The 22,513-nt window shown below is 35.5% G+C and overlaps 1 protein-coding gene across 3 annotated transcripts in view; it reads right to left on the bottom strand.

Moving 5' to 3' along the window:
• LOC117410726 (ribosomal protein S6 kinase alpha-2-like) overlaps positions 1-22,513 on the bottom strand; it is a 59,334-nt gene that overhangs the window by 16,473 nt on the left and 20,348 nt on the right. For all 3 annotated transcript variants that reach the window (XM_059025049.1, XM_059025050.1, XM_034017490.3), the window contains exons 2-9: positions 16,020-16,136; positions 14,749-14,830; positions 10,622-10,702; positions 8,494-8,573; positions 4,457-4,563; positions 2,538-2,575; positions 2,269-2,411; positions 828-898 (exon numbers count right to left, since the gene is read on the bottom strand). In XM_059025049.1, coding sequence (XP_058881032.1) covers positions 828-898; positions 2,269-2,411; positions 2,538-2,575; positions 4,457-4,563; positions 8,494-8,573; positions 10,622-10,702; positions 14,749-14,830; positions 16,020-16,136 — 719 coding nt within the window. The remainder of the gene's footprint in view (positions 1-827; positions 899-2,268; positions 2,412-2,537; positions 2,576-4,456; positions 4,564-8,493; positions 8,574-10,621; positions 10,703-14,748; positions 14,831-16,019; positions 16,137-22,513) is intronic.

The following is a 22,513-nucleotide window of genomic DNA, read 5'->3' as shown; positions in this document are numbered from 1 at the left end:
GAAGGGCTTTTATCTGAAACGTCCTGAAATAAAAATCATTTAAACCTTTTGTGTAAATCATAAAAACATGTTCATTTTTGTACACTGCAGTTATACCTTCCAAACACATATGTCAAAAGTTTTGCACCACCTAGAATTTTAGGATTAAGACATCATTTATATATATATATATATATATATATATATATATATATATATATATATATATATATATATAAACATAATTTTTATATTTGATTTAACATCATGTGATCAAAGCAACTACTATATTATATTGCCATAATAGTAGTACAGCATTTCATGTTAGGTTTGAAATGTCACATCTTTCAATTTGCCATTTTTTCATTAAGTATATGGAAAACAACAAAGTGGTATGTAATTCAATATGTTTATGTAACATTATTCAGCAGGCTTCATTCCACGTTAAAATTAGTTAATTCTATAGGGTGATCAAAAACTTTTGGCCATAGCTGTATATATAGGTTTGAAAGGTATAACTGCAGTGTACAAAAATGAAAAACATGAAAAGGTTTTGTTTACACAAAAGGTTGAAATGAATAAACAATAATTTATTTCACACACACACAAGATATGTACAACATATTGAAACGTTGGGCAGCTGTCTCTTTGAGCTAAATATATATATATATATATATATATATATATATATATATATATATATATATATATATATATATATGATTTCCTCAATTATATTTCTGTATTATGGCCAAATATTATTATATTTGTTAAAACTCCTGTACTTCTCTACCCATGCATCTATATACAGTATGCTATAACTTTTTTTTTCTTTTTATCATACTTACTTCAGTATTAGTGCCATTGTTTCCTTTCTGTCTTTGCCTTGGAAAGGCAGTGACCCTGTTAGCATTTCAAACTAGAGAAGAAGAGAAGATGGTAATACTGTTGCATTATCATGCCCTTCACCATGTTTCTCACATGCCTTTGGTGACATTTCTAGACTAAAGTGACAATATAAAGTCCTGATATATAATAATGCCTTCTATGTGTTAACCTTAATACATGTGTCTTGATGAAAGGTTTCATCATTAATACAGCATACAATGAACAACAGAATTGGTAGCAGGGTATTATTTAAATAAAGTAGTTTTTTTCTTCCACACAGTTCAATGTTACATACTGACTACAAAAGGCCCAACTTTCAAGTTGCAACTGTTAATTTAGCTGTCTGTGGCATTTCAATCAACATGTTTTCCATGTGTTGCTTATTGTATTCATTTACTGAAAATGGTCTCTTAGAACCAGTTTCTTGAAAATTGCGTAGTGTTTCATGAGTTTTATAACCACACAATATGCATAATATCCTCATGGAACTGGCATCTAAATTAAAACAATACATACATACGTACATATGTAAATACAAAAAAGCCTTTTCAAAAATTGCTGTTTGTAATTGTAACATTTATTCATGCATTTTCTTTCTTCTAAATTCTTCCACATTTCAATGGTAATGGGTATGTGTTTATGTTGAAAGCAAGAGAGAATACGCTGTGCAGGGATGACAAGTCCTGTGACAACCCAATTCCAAACATTGCTTTGACATTTGACACTGGTGTTTTCTAAACATGTCAGTATAATTACTACATTCCAGTAATTGCAGACATTGTTACTTAAGCATAAGATATATTCGTGTTAATATATTACCCTGTTATCTGGTTTTGATCTATATCAAATATCCAGCTTATCTTTCATTTCTAATTTTCCGTTCATGTTTGGCTTTAATGCCATAACACAGGCATCACGTAACGTTTGGTCCAAACAGGGATTGTTTTTAATGTATGATTAATTTAAATTAGTAAATGCATTTTCTTCGCAAATGCACAGCTGTTATTAGTTTGCCTGCCAGAGAGTATCACGGATACATCATTTGCATTCAGACTCCAGGATCCCTGGGTTGTTCATTCTTCTTCCGTGACAGGAATACAATTTCTCCACCTTCACTTTTTAAAATCATAAATGAATCTATGACAGGTTATAAACTTGAACAAAATCCAAAATGTTGATGAGTCAAATACAATGACAAACACGGCTTCTTTTTGTGTATATACTGTATTTGTTTTGTTTCTTTGTTTTTTACACAGAGAGTATGTAACAAATGAATTAACTACAGTATTTCAATAAAATCTTGTTTTTGTTGTTGTATACCATGCATCTTATATACTTTATAGTTATATTTGATCTACATTTTCAGGATTATAATTAAAAATATATAATATTACGATGTACCATTAGAACACCAAATGACCACCAGTCTGCACTTTGCGTGTGTCCTCTTCTGTTGACAACCTCTGGGGCCATGTATTCTATCGTCCCACAGAAAGAGTAGGCTCTCTTGTCATGGTCTATTGCCTCCTTGCTGAGACCGAAGTCTGAATGATGGGAAAGGCAACACATTACAGCAGAAATCTCATCAAACGTCAAACATGATGGATGAAGCTAGAACATTGGATTCTACAGCCCCATGCACAGCACTCTTTAAACAATCAATAACTTACCTGTTATCTTGATGTGGCCCTCTTCATCTAAAAGGATGCTGCAATGATAAACAATGCTGTATTAGAATGTGCAGTGCATTGTTATTCTACATGAAAGTATACTTTTGTTGGATATTTGTTTCTCAGGACTTCTTATATTGATTTAAAAATGTGTAATCATCTTCATAATTGTGGGGCAATAATACACACACACAATTGTAGACTGTTATAACAAAGCGGTGCCCCAAAAGACCAAAAACACCTACCCACTGCCTATTAATACATCTATAAGCATAATTGTTTCTGAGCACACATTGGTAAACCCCTTTCTAGTTATGCACAGTTTTAAGTTCCCTGAATGGAAACTAGAACTGGTGAAATTTTACTTCCTAGACAGGTATTGATTTCCTATTACAACTTTTTAAGAAATTAAACTGTATCGCTGACGAATACAGGGTGGTTAAAACATCAGTAGGACACAATACATCTGTTAATTGTTCACTATAGAGCAATGAAACCAGGTGGGGGAACCAAATCGTGATGGACAACACAGTGCTAAGACTACCACCACAGGCCATGTAACTGATGCCTACTAACTGCTTAATGCTGTACATTTTTCTAGAGGACAACATTAAAATAAACTGCAGAATGCAGCATTTTTCCAAGAACATACACCTCTTGGTGAAAGGCATTCTTTAATTTAGACATCATTGTTATTCCACATCTGCAGTTAAAGCGACATACTTTAACAACCCTATATAACCTGTAAACTATGCACTATACACTGGATGATAGGACCTGACCTTATAAACTCCTGTCATTTGGAGCTGGTATTTAAACTATGTGTCTTATTTATCTTTTCTGCTGTGACACTGTGGTGTATTAGACTACTCTTTTGCTGAACATTTTGGGTTTCCTTTTGGGATTAACAGTAAGGGTTACAGTTGGTTTGTTATTTATTTTTATATAAAAAGTGTTTTTTTTTTTTTTATAAAGTGGAATATCACATTTTATTTTCTTCTTCTGCAAAACCAAGAGGACAAAAGCAAAAATGCCAGACTGATATTTCAGCTTCTCATGCATGTGTATTTAAGTGTAAACCAAGTAACTGTTCTATTTTAAGAATCTGGAATAGTAAATAAAAGGATCTCATTTTCAGAGATCCATTTGTCATTTCTTAAAATTGATATACTTCCAAACATTACATTTAAGGCCTTTACCCTGATTTCCATTACACGAGAGTAGATGTTAAAACTTCATGCTGATTTGAACTTGGCTCTTGCCAAGATAAGCACCAGCTAAGATGTAGCTTTACCGTAAACTAATGTGATCCATCTGTGTCTCTGTACATTTGCGTTTCCTTCCTTAATTAGAATGGGTTAATGTTTCAGGAAATATAGAATACTTAAATACAATATACTATATACAACAAAATGTAAAGTGAGGGCCAGTTAAATAAATAAATAAATAAATAAATAAATAAATAAATAAATAAATAAATAATAATAATAATAATAATAATAATAATAATAATAATAATAATAATAATAATAATAATAATAATAATACAAGTGTTGAGAGATCTAGCATTGTACAACTCATTGAGGATGGCCTGAAATAACCTACTCAAGTTTGTTGGTTATTTGGCTAGAATAACTACAGTACTCTGTGTTGTATCCTCTTTTTATCTTGTCACATATACATATAGTGATTAGAAATTGGCATATTTTATTTGTTTAGGTTTCATCTTTAAGCTAAAGCAAATACCAGCATCCACACATTTTTGACTGTTTTGCAGATTTTAGATTCTACGGTGCACAGATATCTGATTGAAACCTTACTATGGCTCAACCTCTATTGAAAGCATAAACAACAATTCAGATGTTTACACCAAGGACAGTAATTGATTTTAAACACAGACATTCTTCACAAGTCCTTACTTTTCAGGCTTCAGATCCCTGTATATAATTCCAAGACTGTGGAGGTGGTCTAAAGCCAAGGCCAGCTCAGCTAAATAGAACTTGACATCTTCTTCTGTGAACATGACCTATGCAGAAGTAGATAAGTCACGTAAGTGCTTTTCCATCTGTATTAAATTTAAGTCAAAATCAAACATTAAACCAGAACCTCATAAGATTGGCTTTATATATCTTGCGAGGAATTCTCACCATTTTTAATGACTCAACACTTCAGTTTTTGTAACAAAAATGAAAGCTTCATGAAAACATGGGTTGGAATTCATAACATACGATAATAAATAATTAGTCTCAATGTGAAAAACTTGTATCATATTTATCTTTAAGTAATCATGTTTTCCAAGCCAAATTGTTTATAACATTTCTTATGAATATACAGACTGTATCACACAGGCTTTAACCAAGAGTTAAGTAGACAGAGGGTTTTTACGTTTTTCATAGATTTTTCTTTTCACAATTGATACAACGCTGACAGAGTGACTCATCACACGTGTGGGAGCGTTGACCCTTTTAATCAGCAGGTCATTACCTGAATCCTAATTCTGTGAAAAAGCAGAGGATGACACTCAGGGATGCACTAGAGAATTAGCAAATGTGTTTTTTTTTCAAGCTGAATTATAATTCTCACTTAACACAGTCTGAAAATGCTTTTAAATCTACATTTAACAGGCCAGTTCAATTCTAGCATTATTCTCTGGTTGCTATTGGAGACAGAGAGCCTCATTTACTAAGCAGTGGTAATTTGGCCAGAATTGTGGGAGGAAAATTAAGATGACTGTGCTTGGTATTTCCCAAAGAGTCACGTCCTATTTACTAATTAATTAGAAGCAAAAAATACAGGTGGTAAAAATTATAATTAGCATACAAATTGTGGGATGGCAACAGGTCCGAAATATGTTTTGGCTCCAGTAAAAACCCAACTGTATAAATAGGTACTAGAATGAACTCAGTTAAACTGTTTGACACAATGATACAAGATTTATCAAGATTCATTGTTACAACATAACCTCCCAACTTTGTTAAAGCCAGAAAGAATCTACAGAAAAATGTACATTGTAATTATGTTTAATTATAACTGTGATGAACCTTGTAACGTTGTGTCAAACAGTTGAAAAAAAACCTGTTTGATCAATAAAGGTATTTAAAGGTCGGTTGGGTAGGTTTGTTCAGTAGTATTACGTGATACTCACTTAGTTTTATTACGTGCATTTCATCAACATAGTGATTTCATCAACATAGACTGTCGGGATAAGTCACAACTGGATTTATTTAGAGTATTTTACTAAACAAAGGAATCCACTAGCCAGGGTGCGATTTGATGGGGGAGGGGGGGGGGGGAGGGGGGAGGAGGGGGTGAGGGGGGAGGAGGGGGAGGAGGGGGGGAGGGCTTTTCCCTGGCTCTGCTTTTTTTTCCCCTGGCTCTGCACTTTCAGTTGTCATCCCAGGGGGGTATAAATGTATCTCCCCCGATAAAAGATTTTAAATTAACAATGATTTCTTCAAGAAATTTTAAACATATTTAAAATAATAAATGTATGCTGCATCATTTTTACACAAATTGACTTAAAAAAAATATCTCGGACTTCACACCATAAGATCAGTAGCAAATTGTATTAACATGATTTTAAAAAAAAAAGAAAGAAAAGGAATGGAGTTTAGTTTCACTGGAGCCGGATCATAAAGTTTGGCTGTATAAAGTGGATCAGGCCCGGATTCTACTCACCCGTCATTGTCATCCAACAGTAGTGGTGTGTGCACCGTAGCAAGGCAAATTAACCAATGAAAATCAACTACGTCAACGTCATTCAATTGCTGTATTTCAGACTGTTATTTTTTTTATTTTTTTTTTTAATTTAGTCGTGCCCAATTATTATCTGTATCCTCGGCTCACCGCTCGCAACCCCCCGCCAACTCTGGAAACGGAGGCTGGAACACGCGTCCTCCGAAACGTGCTCCTGCCAAGCCGTCATTTTTCGCACTGCAGATCTACAGCAATGCCACCAGACCTATAGTGCCGGAGGACAACACAGATCTGGCGGCTCCACTGCAGAACCACAGGCGCCCTATCGGCCACAGGGGTCGCTGATGCACGGTGAGCCATGGATTCCCCTGCCGACCTAAGCCCTCCCTACCCGGGCAGCGCTCAGCCAATTGTGCGCCACCCCCTAGGAACTCCCGGTCACGGAAGTGCATACTATAATAAAGAAAAAAGAAATGAAGACAGGACACTAAAAAATCCATAGTAGCTTTTTTTAAACAGCCCTAGAGCCAAAAAATAAGGATGTTGTATTATGTTCCCTTTATTGTTGTTACACTCTGTGCAGTTATCAATGAGGTTATGTGCAACAATGCAAGTACTTGTCATGAATGCGTTTTAACATTATTGGAGTTGCTGCAACGTAGGTAGTTTTTGGTATTGCCTTTTGATACCGTACATACATGCCAACAATCCCTATATGGTTGGGACAGTCCTGATTTCCTAGCAAATGTCCCTCATCCCGATGCATAGTAAGAGAGTCCTGATATTTACCCATAGAAAAAAAAAAATTATTCTGTACAGTAGAGTTAGTGAAAACCACACGCTGTGCTCTTCGTGCGGCTGACACATCTGCTGATCACTAACTTATACAAAGGTAAGAATGCTTCATCATGTCTATTTTCACTGTCATGATGGTCGTGTGGTGTTGAGTTGGGGGGATACGTCTATTATATGATAATATATATGATCAGCGTCCCCCTGAACAGTTTCCAAATGTTGGCAAGTATGACCGTATCCATAAAAATAACTGCATTTATCCTGAATGATGGCAGATTTGGCAAATGTGTGATTCCTAAAGATTTTTTAGCGGTTGATTCAGTATATTAAATAAGTAGCTTAGTGATTCTCTTAACTGTTTAAATTGTGCACTACAGATGTTTCCCCCACTGGAAATTTGATAAATCACACCCTGCCACTAGCACTGCATCAACCACTTACTTTTAATCGAGAATAGGTTGGCAATGCAAGTTAATGCATTTCCTCAGTGCTGTAAAATGCTCTAAAAATCCTTCTGTGACTTATCCTGATTGGCTATAGGTTGATAAGATCAATCCCTTGCGATTGCGAACAGTTTATTTTATTTACCCCGTTTCAATGTCAAATTTTCAGTTTAATTCTCTGATTCTCTGATTAAGCACAGTGCTTTGCAACCCAGGTGACTGAGATGGATTCAGCAGCCCTGACAGTACTAGATACCGCTCATAGATGAGACTGATGTCATGAGGATTCCAGAACACGAATGGATTTGCTGGAATTTAAAGAAACACCCCACTAAAAATCCAAATGCTGAAGGTTCAATACACTGTTTGAAAAAGCAGTGATATAACGTTCTCCTCTAAATTTAACATTTAACATGCCCCTTTTCTTAAAGTAAAATACATATGTTATACAGTCAATAAAAAGACTATTCAGCCTGCGAAAATACATTTATGTAATCATCCCCATCGGCAGAATCTCTTTTGGGAGTAAACACTTTAGGTTTATGAGCAACTTGAGCGTTTTCAAACCTGGAATTTTACCTTGTGCTGCATATAATGCTTTAGCACACTCAGGATGCAATGATCCTGAAAGCTATATATAGATAATGTCTCTAGTGCCTTTTTAAACCTACTGTACTGTGAAAGGTTAAAAAAAATCTGTATTTATTGATTATCACTGCTTATGTAGGTTCAGCTAAGTGAGGTCACTTAAATGTAATTCCAGTTTTGGTTATTTAGTCCCCGGGATGTTTATTGAACAGCATGTGTTCTACTTCCTACTGCTTGCAAGTAAAGAAAAATGACTAAGGTGGGGCATGATTCAAAAAAGTTTTGAGAACCTCTGCCCTAAAGCTAACAAGAATATTCAATTATTTTACAGACATACTGTGAATTGAACCATATTTATTAATTTGTTTTAAACATGTATTCCCTATTCTAATAATAAAAAAAAAAGTGCATCAAAATGTATTTCAATACCCAACCTCTTTGGAGAGCCGTGTAAACAGATCTCCACCTCTGAGGAAATCTAAAATGAGATACAGTTTTCCTTCAGTCTGAAATGCTGCAGTAAACAAAGAAAGTATAATGTTAATTATGTGATCTCTGGCATGAAAATGAAAATAGAATCATGGAAAGTGCAGAACACAAGCATGTTTCAGGGGCCTTTGATAAACCCCCCCTTCCAAAATACACATTTTGTTCATGCCAAAGATTTAAATTATAGCCAAGAGGTTAACATGTTATCATTGTTACTCACATTGCATGGTGTTTAGTTTGTTTTCAAGTTTGCTGAAGTGGAAACATTAAGTTACCTAATAACAGATCCAAGACTATACAGAATTCACACAATAAGCGCTTCAGAGTCCAAATATGTAAGAAACTCTTACTATTGTGAATCTAAAAATTAACAAATAAACAGAATAAAAAGTAAGCTTCCTTGCACATTGCTGAAAGTGTAAGCTAATGTAACCTTTTCTTCACATGTTTTGACGAATACTTTGGTTGTTTTGACAGTAAATAGGTGTATCAGGTCTATTTCCTACCTAAGTAGAAGAATGAATTACTCCTCAACCGTATTCACCTCGCTTACTCTCACCAATGAAGTGGTTGATGATCCATCCATTTACCTTTGATAGCTCACATCCAGTATTCTCATTCAGCAATTGAGTTTGATGAAGTGGCAGATGATAAAACTGATTTTTTGTTTAAGCTAAAACTATTACTGTAAACCTATTTTTTGTGTTTTAAGTTTGCCAATTTAAATGGATATTTTATATAATCTTTATTGCCTTACTGAATATCCGGTTATGTGGGCTCTGTATGATTCTCTAGTGTCATTTCTACTCAGATAATTATGTGTCATTATTACAAACTAAACAGGTAAGAAATAAAATGGGACAATGGTGTAAAGTATCCCCTTAATCTTCAGTGGACTCTACTTCATCGGAAACCATATCTAGTTGGCTTTCCTTTTTTTTTTTTTTTCCTGCTGGTAGTGTAAGCAGCATGAACACTGACTTCCTCCCTCTATGAAGACTTACAGCCCTGATCTGTGAACTAAGCAGACATGTCTGAAAAAAGGGATTTTACTTTTTTTCCCCCAACAGAGTTTTGTACTGAGCAAATACCTGCCAAGCAGATACTTTCAGAATGTAAAGTAACACCCTTCTAAACAATGTAGAACTATTTAAAACTGTATTGGACACTACTAGGACACTAATGCAAAGACACAGGCAGGATAACTTATTTTGCATTGGAGTTTGTATTTTTATTAATTATAAATATAGCATCATTATTATGTCAAGCTGGGTGGCTACTGCTGCCAGGATGCTTCTATATAATAAATCTATTGCATCGCGGACTGAGTACTTTGAATAAATGTTTGTTCATTAAGGAATAATGGCTGATGACTTCTGCTGCAGAACTAGTTTACATAGTAGAGGTTATTCAAGCCTTAGTCGGAGTCATTGTTTTTAATTCCAAAATCGTCTTTTAGTATAGTACAGAATTAGTTTAAATACCAGTTTTATACACATCTAGAAAACCAGTCTACCTTTATGCCAAAGAGAAATGCAAATGTATCAAATAATGAAACCACAATAACCTGAAAACATTTGCCAGTAAAACAAAAAAATGGTGTTATTCTTTGTAAATATCAAATGTAGGACCTGTAATCTAATCCTGCTAGCAGCTAAATGTTAATGATAGAAAGGTTAGTGACTCAGTTACCTATTTACAGTTCATACCTTGCCTAATACAATTGCTTAGTCTGTATAAGTCAATACACTGCACTGGGAAACTTCATTTAATTTATTCAGTTCCCCAATGTAGAATAGTCCATGTATTTGTCTTATACTCTAAAGGCTTTAATTCACAAGCGAAATTGCGAGTTGCTGTTACTCATCTTACACCTTTTTTTTTTGCAGTATATGTGCTTTCCCATGCTAGTACTATGCTTTACTACATTTTATTATACTGTGGTACTGTGTTTGTGCTTTAAGGTACAGTAGTGTTAATGTAAATCATTGATTTGTAAATGACTACAATACCCTGAGTTGGCACCCACAAACATTCCTAGTGTATTTCAGAAGTAGACTATACATGTATTACCATAGTGAAGTTTTACTATGAATGGATGATTCACTTCAGCCAAAATATCCCGCTCCATTTTAGACCTCACTCGGTCCCGAACTGAAAGACACAGAAAGTATAAATTAGTGTGGTAGATTTCCATTACACGAGAGTAGATGTTAAAACTTCATGCTGATTTGAACTCGGCTCTCGCCAAGATAAGCACCAACTAAGACGTAGCTTTACAGTAAACTAATGTGATCCATATGCGTCTCCATCCATTTACGTTTCCTTCCATATGATGATGTAGATATCCTTCTGTCTGGTGTTAATGGCTGAAGTGTAATGCTGGCTCCAGGGATCAGCTTATTTTGCCTCCCTGGCGCATCAGCACACACAACGGCTGCGATGCTGGCTCCGGGGATCAACCAAAGTGCGGCCTCCCCAGCGCATCAGCATGACAACCGTCTGGATTGAGCTAAGTAGGGTACATCTCTGGGGTTTTCAAGTGGGCACCTTCCATCCTCAGTGTTTCGTCGACTAGCCCACGACACCTCAAGAGGGCTCGACGGTGATTCTGGCGTCCCAGCATCACCCCCCTCCGTCCCCCACTCAACTCAGCCCAGCTTACTTACCTGTCCCCAGCCAGAATCTTTCCGTCTCAACCACAGCCAGTTGCTGCTCCTCTCTGCTGCTTCAGATAAGTTCTTCACTGTGCGACGCAACTCTTGGCCACTGAATCCGACGTCTCTGAGAAACCGGGTTGTAGAGTGTGCCACAAATCCTCGACAACCCACTTCCACTGGGTAAACCCGAACTCTCCATCCTCGCTGTTCCGCTTCAGTGGCTAGTTGAGCATACCGCAGTTTCTTCCTCTCATACGCCTCATCTACAGCGTCCTCCCATAGCAAAAGAAGTGGGTTATACCACTTTGTACAGCAGTTATTAAAAATATGATTGCGTATCTTCATTCTAATCCTTAAGAATGTCTATGTGTCTTGCTGTGACAGGGCGAGGAGCAAAGCCCTGCTGTAAAATGTATTTATTTTGTATTATTATTAAAAAATGTATTGTTTATTTATTTTAGAACAGGGTACCCCTCCACCCCTGTGTTTGTGTGTTATTTTGTATCTGTTTTGTTTTATTATAATTTCTGTATTTTTAAATGATGGCGTAGCCGTGCGTTTGTTTTGTTATTTTAATTTAAATGTGTTCTGGCAGAGGTGAGGTCGGCAGCTCGTCCTCTGCCAGTAGTATTTAAAAACCTTGTGTAGAAGGTGGCCATCTATCGAATTAAGTGATTCATTTGTTGCTAATCGGGAGATGGTCACCTGCATAAAAGCTTGCAGCGCTCTGCAGTCTGGTGTGGGTGTTCGGAGGAGTGAACGAGAGAGAGCGAGGAGAAAAAAGAAAAGAAAAAAAAAATCAACATAGGTTCAGTGAAAGCGATCTGCCCAGCCTGACCTGCGTGTTTGGTATTTTGTGTTGTGTTCTAGATTTGTTTTGTTTAAGAGATTTGTTTTGTTTTGTCTTTATTTTGCTCTGTGAGCAAGTGTTTTTTTGTTAAAATATTTTATTTATTTTTGTTTTAAAAATAAACGGCGCCTCTTTCACCACTTTATTTTTCTTTTGTTTTCCTTCCTGCATTCTGGTCTGACGTCTCCACATCGGCCCACCCTGTCACACTTGCAAACAGGCTGACACTTACATTTGTTAAAAAATACGTCATATAAACACTATGCATTTTTTCAATGCAAATGATATGTTCTTCAATTTTTTACTGTTTCATTATTTATTTATTTTTTTGCAATTACTGTGAGTGGTTTTTTTTGCAGTATTTGAGTAATTGCAATACAAACCAAATTTCAAACATCATAAATAAAGGTAAGATGGCAGTGAAAAACAAACCTAAGAAAATGAAATTTGCAGCTGCTTTTTATTTATACCAACCTGCATTTTGAGGCACAGGCACAGTTATACAAGCATTAAACACATTTTTTTCAACACTTTGTTCTCCAGAAAACAGCTGCACTGTAATGTAGAGTTATGCTTATGTACGCACCATGGGCACATTGTAACAGAGCAAAAGTTTGTGCCCCTGGCACTCATTTATATATCTAAATATAGCACATCCATAGTCAATAGTAGCAACAGTATTGTCACAAAGGTTATTGATTTGCAGAAAGCACATTCTTGCTGAAATGCCTTCTCTTACTATGACGTATAGTTGTAACCATGGTTACACCTGCAGTGTGGGAATCTAAGTTACAATGCTGCTGTTGGGGCCTGTATTATAGTCTTAATCCTTCTTGATTTTACATTTTGGACAGGCTTTAATTTGTTGGGTGAGCCAACCTCCCCATGATCCACAACAATTTCAGGGTGTCTGGGAATCTTCACCTTGTAAACTAGGTAAAAGAAAGTTCTCAATTTGCTTGCCTTCCCTTTCAGGAAATCTGTTACACTTTTTTTCCTGGGTCATCAGGGTCAAGCATCTTACAGGCTGTAAAGGATGTCAGTCACTTGGGGAAGCAGTTGATTTGTTACTAACAGGAAAGGCGGCCTTGAAGGGGTGAGTGCAAGACTATCAGAAAACAACCCCTCTATCAGAATTGTATTTGTGTAGTTCAAGATGTCAATGTTTTAAAGTGACAGCACATGTTTGCTAAAACAACCTACTCATTTGAGACCAGGATGCGTAAAAATGAGAGAGAAGAAAGCTAAAAATGAAACCAATTGTTTATAGAAACCTGCAGTAGTTTCCTGTCAAACTGGACTGACATTTAAAATTTTGCATTTTAAAATGGATTCTTCAACTTGTTTGACTGAAAACAAGGACTTGACCTGAGTAGCCAAATTTCAACAAAATGTATCCAAATGAACAAAATGTCAACAACAATAGCTTTGGCGATGCAATGCTACACACTTTGCTGCAATGTGGATATCAGGTAAACAAGTCTTTGTCAAGTAATGCAGTCTGTCACACACACACTGTATTGGGTTAAATATTAAACTGTAGTATTGCTTGAGTTGTGCAAAGTTTTTAATCTACATTAAATCCAAATTAGTAGCTCTGATCAAAAATAGATTTGTAAATTGAATCCAATATCTACCAATTGATCATTTGCACTTAAATAATGCACATTTGAACATTCTAACATAACAAAAGCTAAAGAGAACTACAATAAAACCTTTTTTAATATAAATCATTGCATGCATATGAATACTGATACTTGTGTACTCATAATCTGTCAGGAAGATGGGTAGAAAGACATGAAAGATAAAAACATGATTGGTTAGGGTAGGAAACAAAAAAAAGAAGGTGAAGTTGAGTTTAACCTGCAGAAAAAATGTTTTAAAAGCATTGTGCATTATGTAATACATATTATATTGAATTTTTGTAATCGCTTTGTACAATATTAGCAAGATAAAAAGAAAGACTACAAAACATAAACTTAAATACTATCTAAAACGTCCATTCAGGATTTATACCTTATGTGTACCACAAAGCAAAGCTGCATGTTTTTTGTCATGTACTGTAATAGACAGCAATTCCTTAATGTTCTTATGCACAGCACAGCAGCAAAAATAAAGAACATAAGCAACAGCTTCAGCTTAAAGCCAATCACAGGGCTGGAAATAAGACTTATATTGCATAACAATTTCACCCATTCCAGGTTTTAATGCAAGCTTGATTTAGCCACAGTGTATAGGTAACAAGCTCAGGTGGGTCTTATTAAACTCAGTAAAACCAGGATTGAATCAAACTGCTATGCAATGGGAGTCTTATTTCCATCCCTGCAATCACATATACCTTTTAGCTATTGGACCAGCAAGGATACTGTACCTCTGGTCACCATATAACTGTCCATGTCGAATCTCTGTTGAGGCAGCAGAAATTACAGCACAGAGGCTGAGTCAGCCTTGGCGAGAAAACAAGCATGAAATGTTCCAGGCTAATGACAGGTCTTAGCTAACTGCACGTCAAAGGGGTTGACTCATTTGACTTTAATGAGAGAGTGAAAAGGTTTCTTTGTAAAGGTGACTGAAGCGCGAAAAATGCCTGATTCTAAAAAGACAAGCATCCAAACAACTTAATAAGTTAACTGTTTATAATGCTGAAATCATCAATTTAAAACGGAAGTTTGACCTTAAACTGAATTTACCTTTTAGTGTTGCTTTCTTCAGTGCTTTCATAGCATAGAGTTGCCCACTATCAGTCCCTTTAATTTTTCTCACCAAAAACACCTACAAAAGAGAAAAATAAACAGCATATTACTTGTTCACCTTTTTATGATTCTATGGCAGCAGGATCCAGCCTATTTATGTAAGCTGACTAAGTTATTTTTCAACTAACTCGAATTCTATACCCTGCCTGCTATCTCCAGTGTGATGGTCCATCTCTTGCTTCAAGGGGAAATTGGGTTACAACTTGACAAACTCATAATTACTAATAGATTTATAACTTCCTTGATTTATACTGCATATAAATAATGTTATTTGTGTTATTTGTGTACCATTTCAAATGATTGGGTAATAATCGGAACTGTACAGGTATGTAAACATAACAATGGTAAATTAAAGTACATAGAGGTAACAAAATAATTACTTTAAATCGCACATGATATGACTCCAGACTTAGGATATCTCCTGCCGCGTCCCTGCATTCTACGTCAGGAAGTTAAATGAGGAGCGTGGAGATATTGAAAACATGCAAGTCAAAGGGAAAAATAGTGATAGGCTACTGAGAAGCCAAATTGCTTCTGGAAGTTTTACAAGAGGTTTGTTTTTTATATTGGAAAATGTGAGACCTATGAAACGATGGGAATACATATTATTATGTTGATTAGCTCTGTGTACTTTCACTAGTTTGCATCTGCGGTTGCTCTTTCATGTAAACATGCAGTATTCAAAAGAAATCACAATTGTACTTTTATGTACAGTAAATACTGATTCATATAATATAATACATAGAGGATACATGACTATTTACTGGCCATTGTCATGAGTGAAATAACCACAGCACTCTATGAACATTCATGGAGTATTCTGTTAATAAAACAAGTACAATGTATGGAAAAGAAAAGTAAGTTTAAACCTAAATGAAACAGCTAAATTCTGAGAATTACTTTCCTTAGATCAAGCTCTACATTTGCTTAGCAGCACGGCGTAATTTGAAACAGTGTGATCCGCCCGGTTATTTTGAGATCCCAAAATTAGATCTGGTAAAATAAATAATACATTTTAAAAAGCGTTGAATACGAGACAGTTTGGAATTCGAGTGTTTGTTTCTGAATCCTCTTTCAGCTATTTCTGTCTGTGCAGTGGAGTCAGTTTTTAAAACTAGTGTTTCATTCTTACATGTATACTGTGGTTGTATAATAAATAGTACCAGCATTAGGGTTATGTAACAATAAATAACAAGATTGTGGCTTACCTTTCCATAAGAACCTTGACCTAATACTTTGAGAAGCTCAAATTGTGAAGGGTCTGCTTTTTCAAAGCCTTCTTTGACATGGTGGCTAATATCTATTTCTTTCACAATACCTCCATCCTGTAACAAACACATAAACAAGCACTGTTAAATGATTGCTTAAATATTTTGTTTGGTATGTTGTCAGAAAAGTTTATAGTTATTGTTTTGTCCTAATCCTTTAATGGGGCCCTCAGGTAAATGTGAGATGTGTATTCAAAGCTGTGATTCTCACTGGCCTAAATCCCTCCCACCTTTCCTTCATTAGTCCTAAAGACAACTCTATACATGGTAGCATTCATTATTCCTCACAGGGAAGGGCTTGGGTCATACAAAAATATATTTTAAAAAAAATGCAATGAAAATGATTACAAAAATATAGCAAAAAAAACATTTTCTTTGAATTGAATCACCTTTAAATTAGTTTATAGTAATAAAAAGAAACTTGGTAATGTACTGTATTCATTCAGACAAATGTGTTGATGAGAAATCTTTATATGTTTTTATGTGTTACATAATGGAAAACAAATTGTTGAATTTTTACAATGCTCTTCTGTCATACTGCTCATATGGGTAGTTTGTTTTTCATGCCAGAGAAAGGGAAATAAAATATGTTTAAGGTCAGGCTTAAACTCTAGACAGAGGATTGCGGCACACACAGTATATCAACTTCAATTAATACTGGAGTGCAACTCTTAACTAAAACTAGAAGCAGCATTATGCTGCTTTCTACATGTACCACTTCAAATGCCCCATTTAAATGACATATACTCAGGTGTAACTACGTGAGGTGGAACACAGGGGTTAGACCTACACACTGGGAGCCAGGGGAAACTGGTTGGTGTCTCAGCTCTCCCACTCATGCTTAAAGGTGAGTCACTCTCTTGTGATTGTTTAATATTTGATTGACAAGGTGTCCCTGGTAAAACACTAAATGAAGCTGACATTCTATATTCACAAAACGTTGTGAACAGTATTATGTCCTATAACAAGAATGCCACAGATTTCTTTTCTGCTTGTGTCTCTTCATTAAGTGGTCCGATATTTTTGACAGTAAAACAATTAACTTCCCTCCAATCTCTCCCCCCATCCCATGTTCTTGCCGGAAGGGGGGTTGCTCAGAGAACTGTACTTTTTACAGAGCAAATTTGATATAACCTGAGTTGTGAATATGAAAGAAATGCACTTGGTTTGTTCCAAATGCCCCATCATTACAGCAAGATGAAGAAGATCACAAGTGGAAGCTGCATGTCACATCACAGCTGTTGAACAATATGTTTATTAAAGTAAGCAATACTGTAAGAGACAATTGACAACTGAATCAAACAACTAAATGTCTCTGTTTGCCGAGACGCTTCGAAGTCCTTTAAAGGGTACATTTAATTTTCATGTTCACAGCGGTTCCACTGCAGTTCATGAAACAGTAAGCTTGTCTTTTCTGAATCAAATGCACCCAGTATGTTCTGTCTAACAGGTCCAAGTACACATCTTCATGCCGATTCAATAGAGTTTTGCCAGCGTCCTTTTGAAAAGTTTCTACAGTATAGCTCTATGAGGTGTAAGTTCTAATAATGTGTTTGTCTTTTCTGAATAGCAAGGCTCAGTATCTGGAATCGCATGTTGTGCACAAGTCACAAGCACACCTTTAAATTCAAAACAGTCGGATAACGTAAAAATCTGCAAAAGTAGGTGTGTGGCAGGAACGGCTGAGTGGTCTGACGTCACGGCAGAAGAAGGGACAACAAAAACAAAAAAGGTATTGTGCAGTGGCGCGGGCGCCGTTTTATTTAATGAATCCAAAAAATAAATAAAATATTCAAACAGAAAACACTCGCTCACAGAGCAAAATAAATAATTAAACAAAAAGAAATCACTAACACAAAAACACAGGTCAGGCTGGGCAGATCGCCGTCACTGTTCCTGTTTACTGTTAGTTTCGTTTTAATCCTCTCGCTCTCCGTCTCTACTCCAAACACCCACCCCCCGTTAGCGAGAGCTGCAGGCTTTTTATATCATGGCCGAGGGGTTTAACTAATTAGCAAATCATCCTATTACCCCTCGGCCACAATCTGCACGGGTTTATTAATTATTACTCCTGGCAGAGGACGAGCACCGATCTCGCCTCTGCCAGGACACGTTTTAAAAACAAAACAAAAACACGGCGCTCGCCGACAAATACAATAATAAATCATAATAATAATAATACAAAATAACACAGGGGCAGAGGGGGACCCCGATCTAAAAGTAAACAAACAATGTACAGGGCACCTCACCCTGTTACAAGGTGTTATAGTTTGTACTTGTAAAAGTGACTGATTTTCATCCCTGAATATCCTGTCTTTGGCAACCTGTTCTCAAGTAACTACAGACAAAAGCTAATAAAACATGACAGATGGTTTTAATTAGTTATGCTGGGAAACACCGGCTTTATTTAATTAACACCATTGGATTTCATTACAGTATTACCTGAGGTAGAAAACCTATGTGACATTTCTATGACCACAAATATGAAAATGCAACTGAAGCATGCAAATTAATAATTGCCCAAAACAGGAAATACAAAAATCAATCAAAAGTGATTAGACAGAAATGCAGGTGCCAGCCAACTAAAATAACCGAAAACAATTTTTTTGGTGCATTATGCCAAACAAAATTAGGTTCTAATGCAAAATTGCTAAAGTAAATAAGCTTCTTGGTCTAGTATTCAAAATGTATAAGCTAAAGGTTTTCCAGTGTCTTAAATTGCTTTTGTTGAAACGTATGTCTACTAAAGTAAGAAGTTAAGAAGATAAAACTGCATATAATTTATATTTAACTGCTATAATTTACACTCACATTTTTATTCTTGTGATGTGGTATTAATCCCTGACAACAAGCTGACATTGAAATTTCTGCTGATTTCACATAATCACCATCGAATGTACATCATTAACACTCAAACATACACATAAAGATCATCAACTCTTCGATCAGTGAAAATATGAATCGTAATGCTCGAGTTACATAAATGCAACCCTAGGTTCCGCAATGGGTGTATCTAAGTGCTTATAATCCAGGTCCTGACTTCAGTTCCCATGACACGAAGCATATCTAATATTACTGCCAATATGTGGATCAGGTGCAGCAAGTCAACCATAAGAAGTCAAGTTAGCGTGTGAAGAATCCTAAATACAGTATGATTGCCAGTACTGTGGGTCAAAATATCACACAAAACTGCATTGTATTACAGACAAATATTGGACTTGATTTTTTTTGGTGAATCTTTACGGACTATAATAATTGGCATATCTAAAATAAGATACATGTGTGAAGATACCAAGGTCACATTAAAAGTTGCCTCACATTAGCTGATTGCTGTAGCATGTGATGGACCAAATAAGTATGGAAACAGAATGAAAATTGATTAATCTAAGGGTGCTTTTTGAACCCACAGGACATACAACTCCAATATTTTTACATCCTGCAGCTGAACTTATGAAATGTATTTCTACAGCAACTTTTTTTTTACACTTAGCATCAATGAACTGGTTTATCTGTCTACATGCAATGTTATGCAAACATTTACTGCTATTGGTACATTATCAAACTATTCTAGAAATAGCAAGTGAATATTTAATTGCTTAATTTTGCTATGAAGATGGCTTTTCAAACATTTGAGTTCCCTAGACCATAGGGGAAAAACTATATATTTTTTGTCAGTACAAGATGACTAATAAATGCAAGAACAGAAGAATTGCAAAAACACAGGCTTTCTGTAAGTGAAGTATATTTCACTGAAGGTTTGACTGCATTTTACATATGGAGACTTATTACAATATTTCTGCAAAATAAAATATAACGGTAGTGCTTGAATGAATAGCCATGTAATTACATTGTGATAACTGGGTAATTACCAATGACTTATGGTCTTACTTGGTAATTATTTTGCCTTATGAACAACATTTTGTTGCCTAATATATTTACATGGTCACAGCATGTATTATCAACCAGTAGTTATTTAAGAACACATGGTTATAATAGTTATTACTATGTTATTACATAGTTATGTATGCCCTGTAATCAAAAGCGCTACCCATATAACCATATTGTAAAATTAATATCCCTCTCCACTCCCCCGCTTCCAGATCCCGCTCCTTCTCCACACTTGCTTCTCAGTGGTGAAACGACCTACCCATGGATATCAGGACTGCTCAGTCCCTGACCACTTTCCGGTGCCTCCTCAAGACACACCTGTTCAGACAGCATCTGTAAACCTCACAACTCTTGACTATACTTGACTATATGGCACCCAATTGTACCAGTACTTGCATCAGCTTGTACTTGCACTGAACTGCTCCATACCTTGCTGTATTCTACTACTGCTCTTAACTATAACTACTTATTGTATCTTGTATTTGACTTTACTCTTATTGGTACCCATATTCTTTTTTTTTTTGTAATTGCTCTTATTTGAAATCATTCTCATCCATTCATTGTACTTACTACGTGCTCATACTGGACTTTATTCGGATAAACAAATATTTTTAATATAAGTTAACTGCTCTTAGTCAAACCTGCTCTTACATGCAATTATTTACTGCATTCTCTTTTTTGCTCTTATTTGAATTCAATCTTTTGCTACTGATTTTATTATACTTTACAACTGTTCTTATCTGTAATGTGATATTCTGAAATGTGATACTTTACAATGTGATATTTTGTAATGTGATACTTTACAATGTGATATTTTGTAATGTGATACTTTGTACTGTGATATTTTGTAACAATTGTAAGTTGCCCTGGATAAGGACGTCTGCTAATAAATAAATAATAATATAATGATTAATTATTTAGAATAACACATTTTTCAAAGCATATACTAGTATGTAGCCCAGAAGCTCTTGGAATTCTGTCTCACATATAAAAGTCTTTCCTATAGTATTTATCCCCCTCTATCTCAATTCTATCTGTGTTCCGACATGTGCATTAGTATTATGCAACAATTCCTAAGAGCCTGTATCAGGATGTAAAGTGCCTGCAGTCACTCAGAGCCAGTGTTTGAGTGCACTATTTTCTGTACTTGTCAAAAGAATATGGTGTACCTTTTATTAATATACTGTCAATACCAAGCTAAACACCTAATCAACAGAAATAAGTTGAATTTGTACAATGCCTAGATGTTATTGAATTGAAAATTGCACACATCACACTGCTGTGATGGGAACATGGAAACCCACAAGTCATGGATCTTTATAAACTGCACTGGCTAAAAAAAACTGAATGACTAAATTACTTGTTAACTGTAATCTATCTAATGTTTAAATCAGTGAATCTAAATAAAACTCAATCAGTTGAAGTATTTTTATGTATTTATTTTCAAATAAATGCAATGCCTATGAAGTTCTTAAGAGAACCAGTGAATCAAACCATGTTCCATTGTCCATGTATTTTTTTTTATCTAGGTCACCAGCTGTTGTTTAAGATAAAGTATATACCTCCCAAGTATACACACTGATAAGAGAATCAATCTCAAATACCCACTGATTAATACCTGCTTATAGGGTTAGTGATTGAATGCTCACACTCACAATGAGTCATTTTAGATTTAGTATTGTGTTGTAGATATTAACAAGTGTGTCTATGTCACTCATCCTCCCCCCATGGCTGTGAATTCAGACTAGCCTTCCCTACATTAATAATAGATGGTGTAGAGACAAAAGTAATCTCAAGTTTAGAGTTCCAAGAGGAGTTCGACTTTTTGTTTGTTTTTGAATAACTAATGTTTGTATTCTTAAAAGGTCAGAGGCTCATTGTTTTTTTTTTTGCCAAATAAGTGTGCTGGTCCAATATTTGTCTGTAATACAATGCAGTTTTTTGTGATAATTTGACTCATAGTGCTGGCAACCTAACTTGTGTTTCGTAGGGTTGACTTCTCATGGTTGATTTGCTGCACCTGATCCTGGCATTAAAGAGACTCCAACAGTGATATACACTATGGTTCTACCACATTGATCACGAGGGGCACTAGATCACAGACATACGGAGAAAAAAAAGACAATGTAAAAGAAGAAAGTGACTGAAATATGATATACAACTGAAGTATAAAAGCAATAAGGCCACACCAGTCATTACCATACAAAACCAGTTGACACCCTCATATTGTTTAATTATATATCCATGGAAATACCGGTATCACTCTTTCACAACACACAATACTCTTGTAATTACTGTGACTATGTTTGCTCAGCTGCAGGCTGATCATAACCCCTGATTTCTCTATAGACTTTGCCTTGTGCATAGACTCATATACCCTAAATTGGATGCATTTGCCTTCAAAGCCATATGAATTTCAGGTTTTCCATGGGAATTCACTTTGAATTGGTGTCATATATATATATATATATATATATATATATATATATATATATATATATATATATATATACACACGCAGTGTGTATATAAGTATGCTTGGTGAT

Source organism: Acipenser ruthenus, chromosome 6 (genome assembly GCF_902713425.1).
Source record: "Acipenser ruthenus chromosome 6, fAciRut3.2 maternal haplotype, whole genome shotgun sequence".
NCBI classification, from domain to species: Eukaryota; Metazoa; Chordata; class Actinopteri; order Acipenseriformes; family Acipenseridae; genus Acipenser; species Acipenser ruthenus.
The sequence above is the reverse complement of the archived record's forward strand: the minus strand, read 5'-3'. Positions and strand labels throughout refer to the sequence as shown.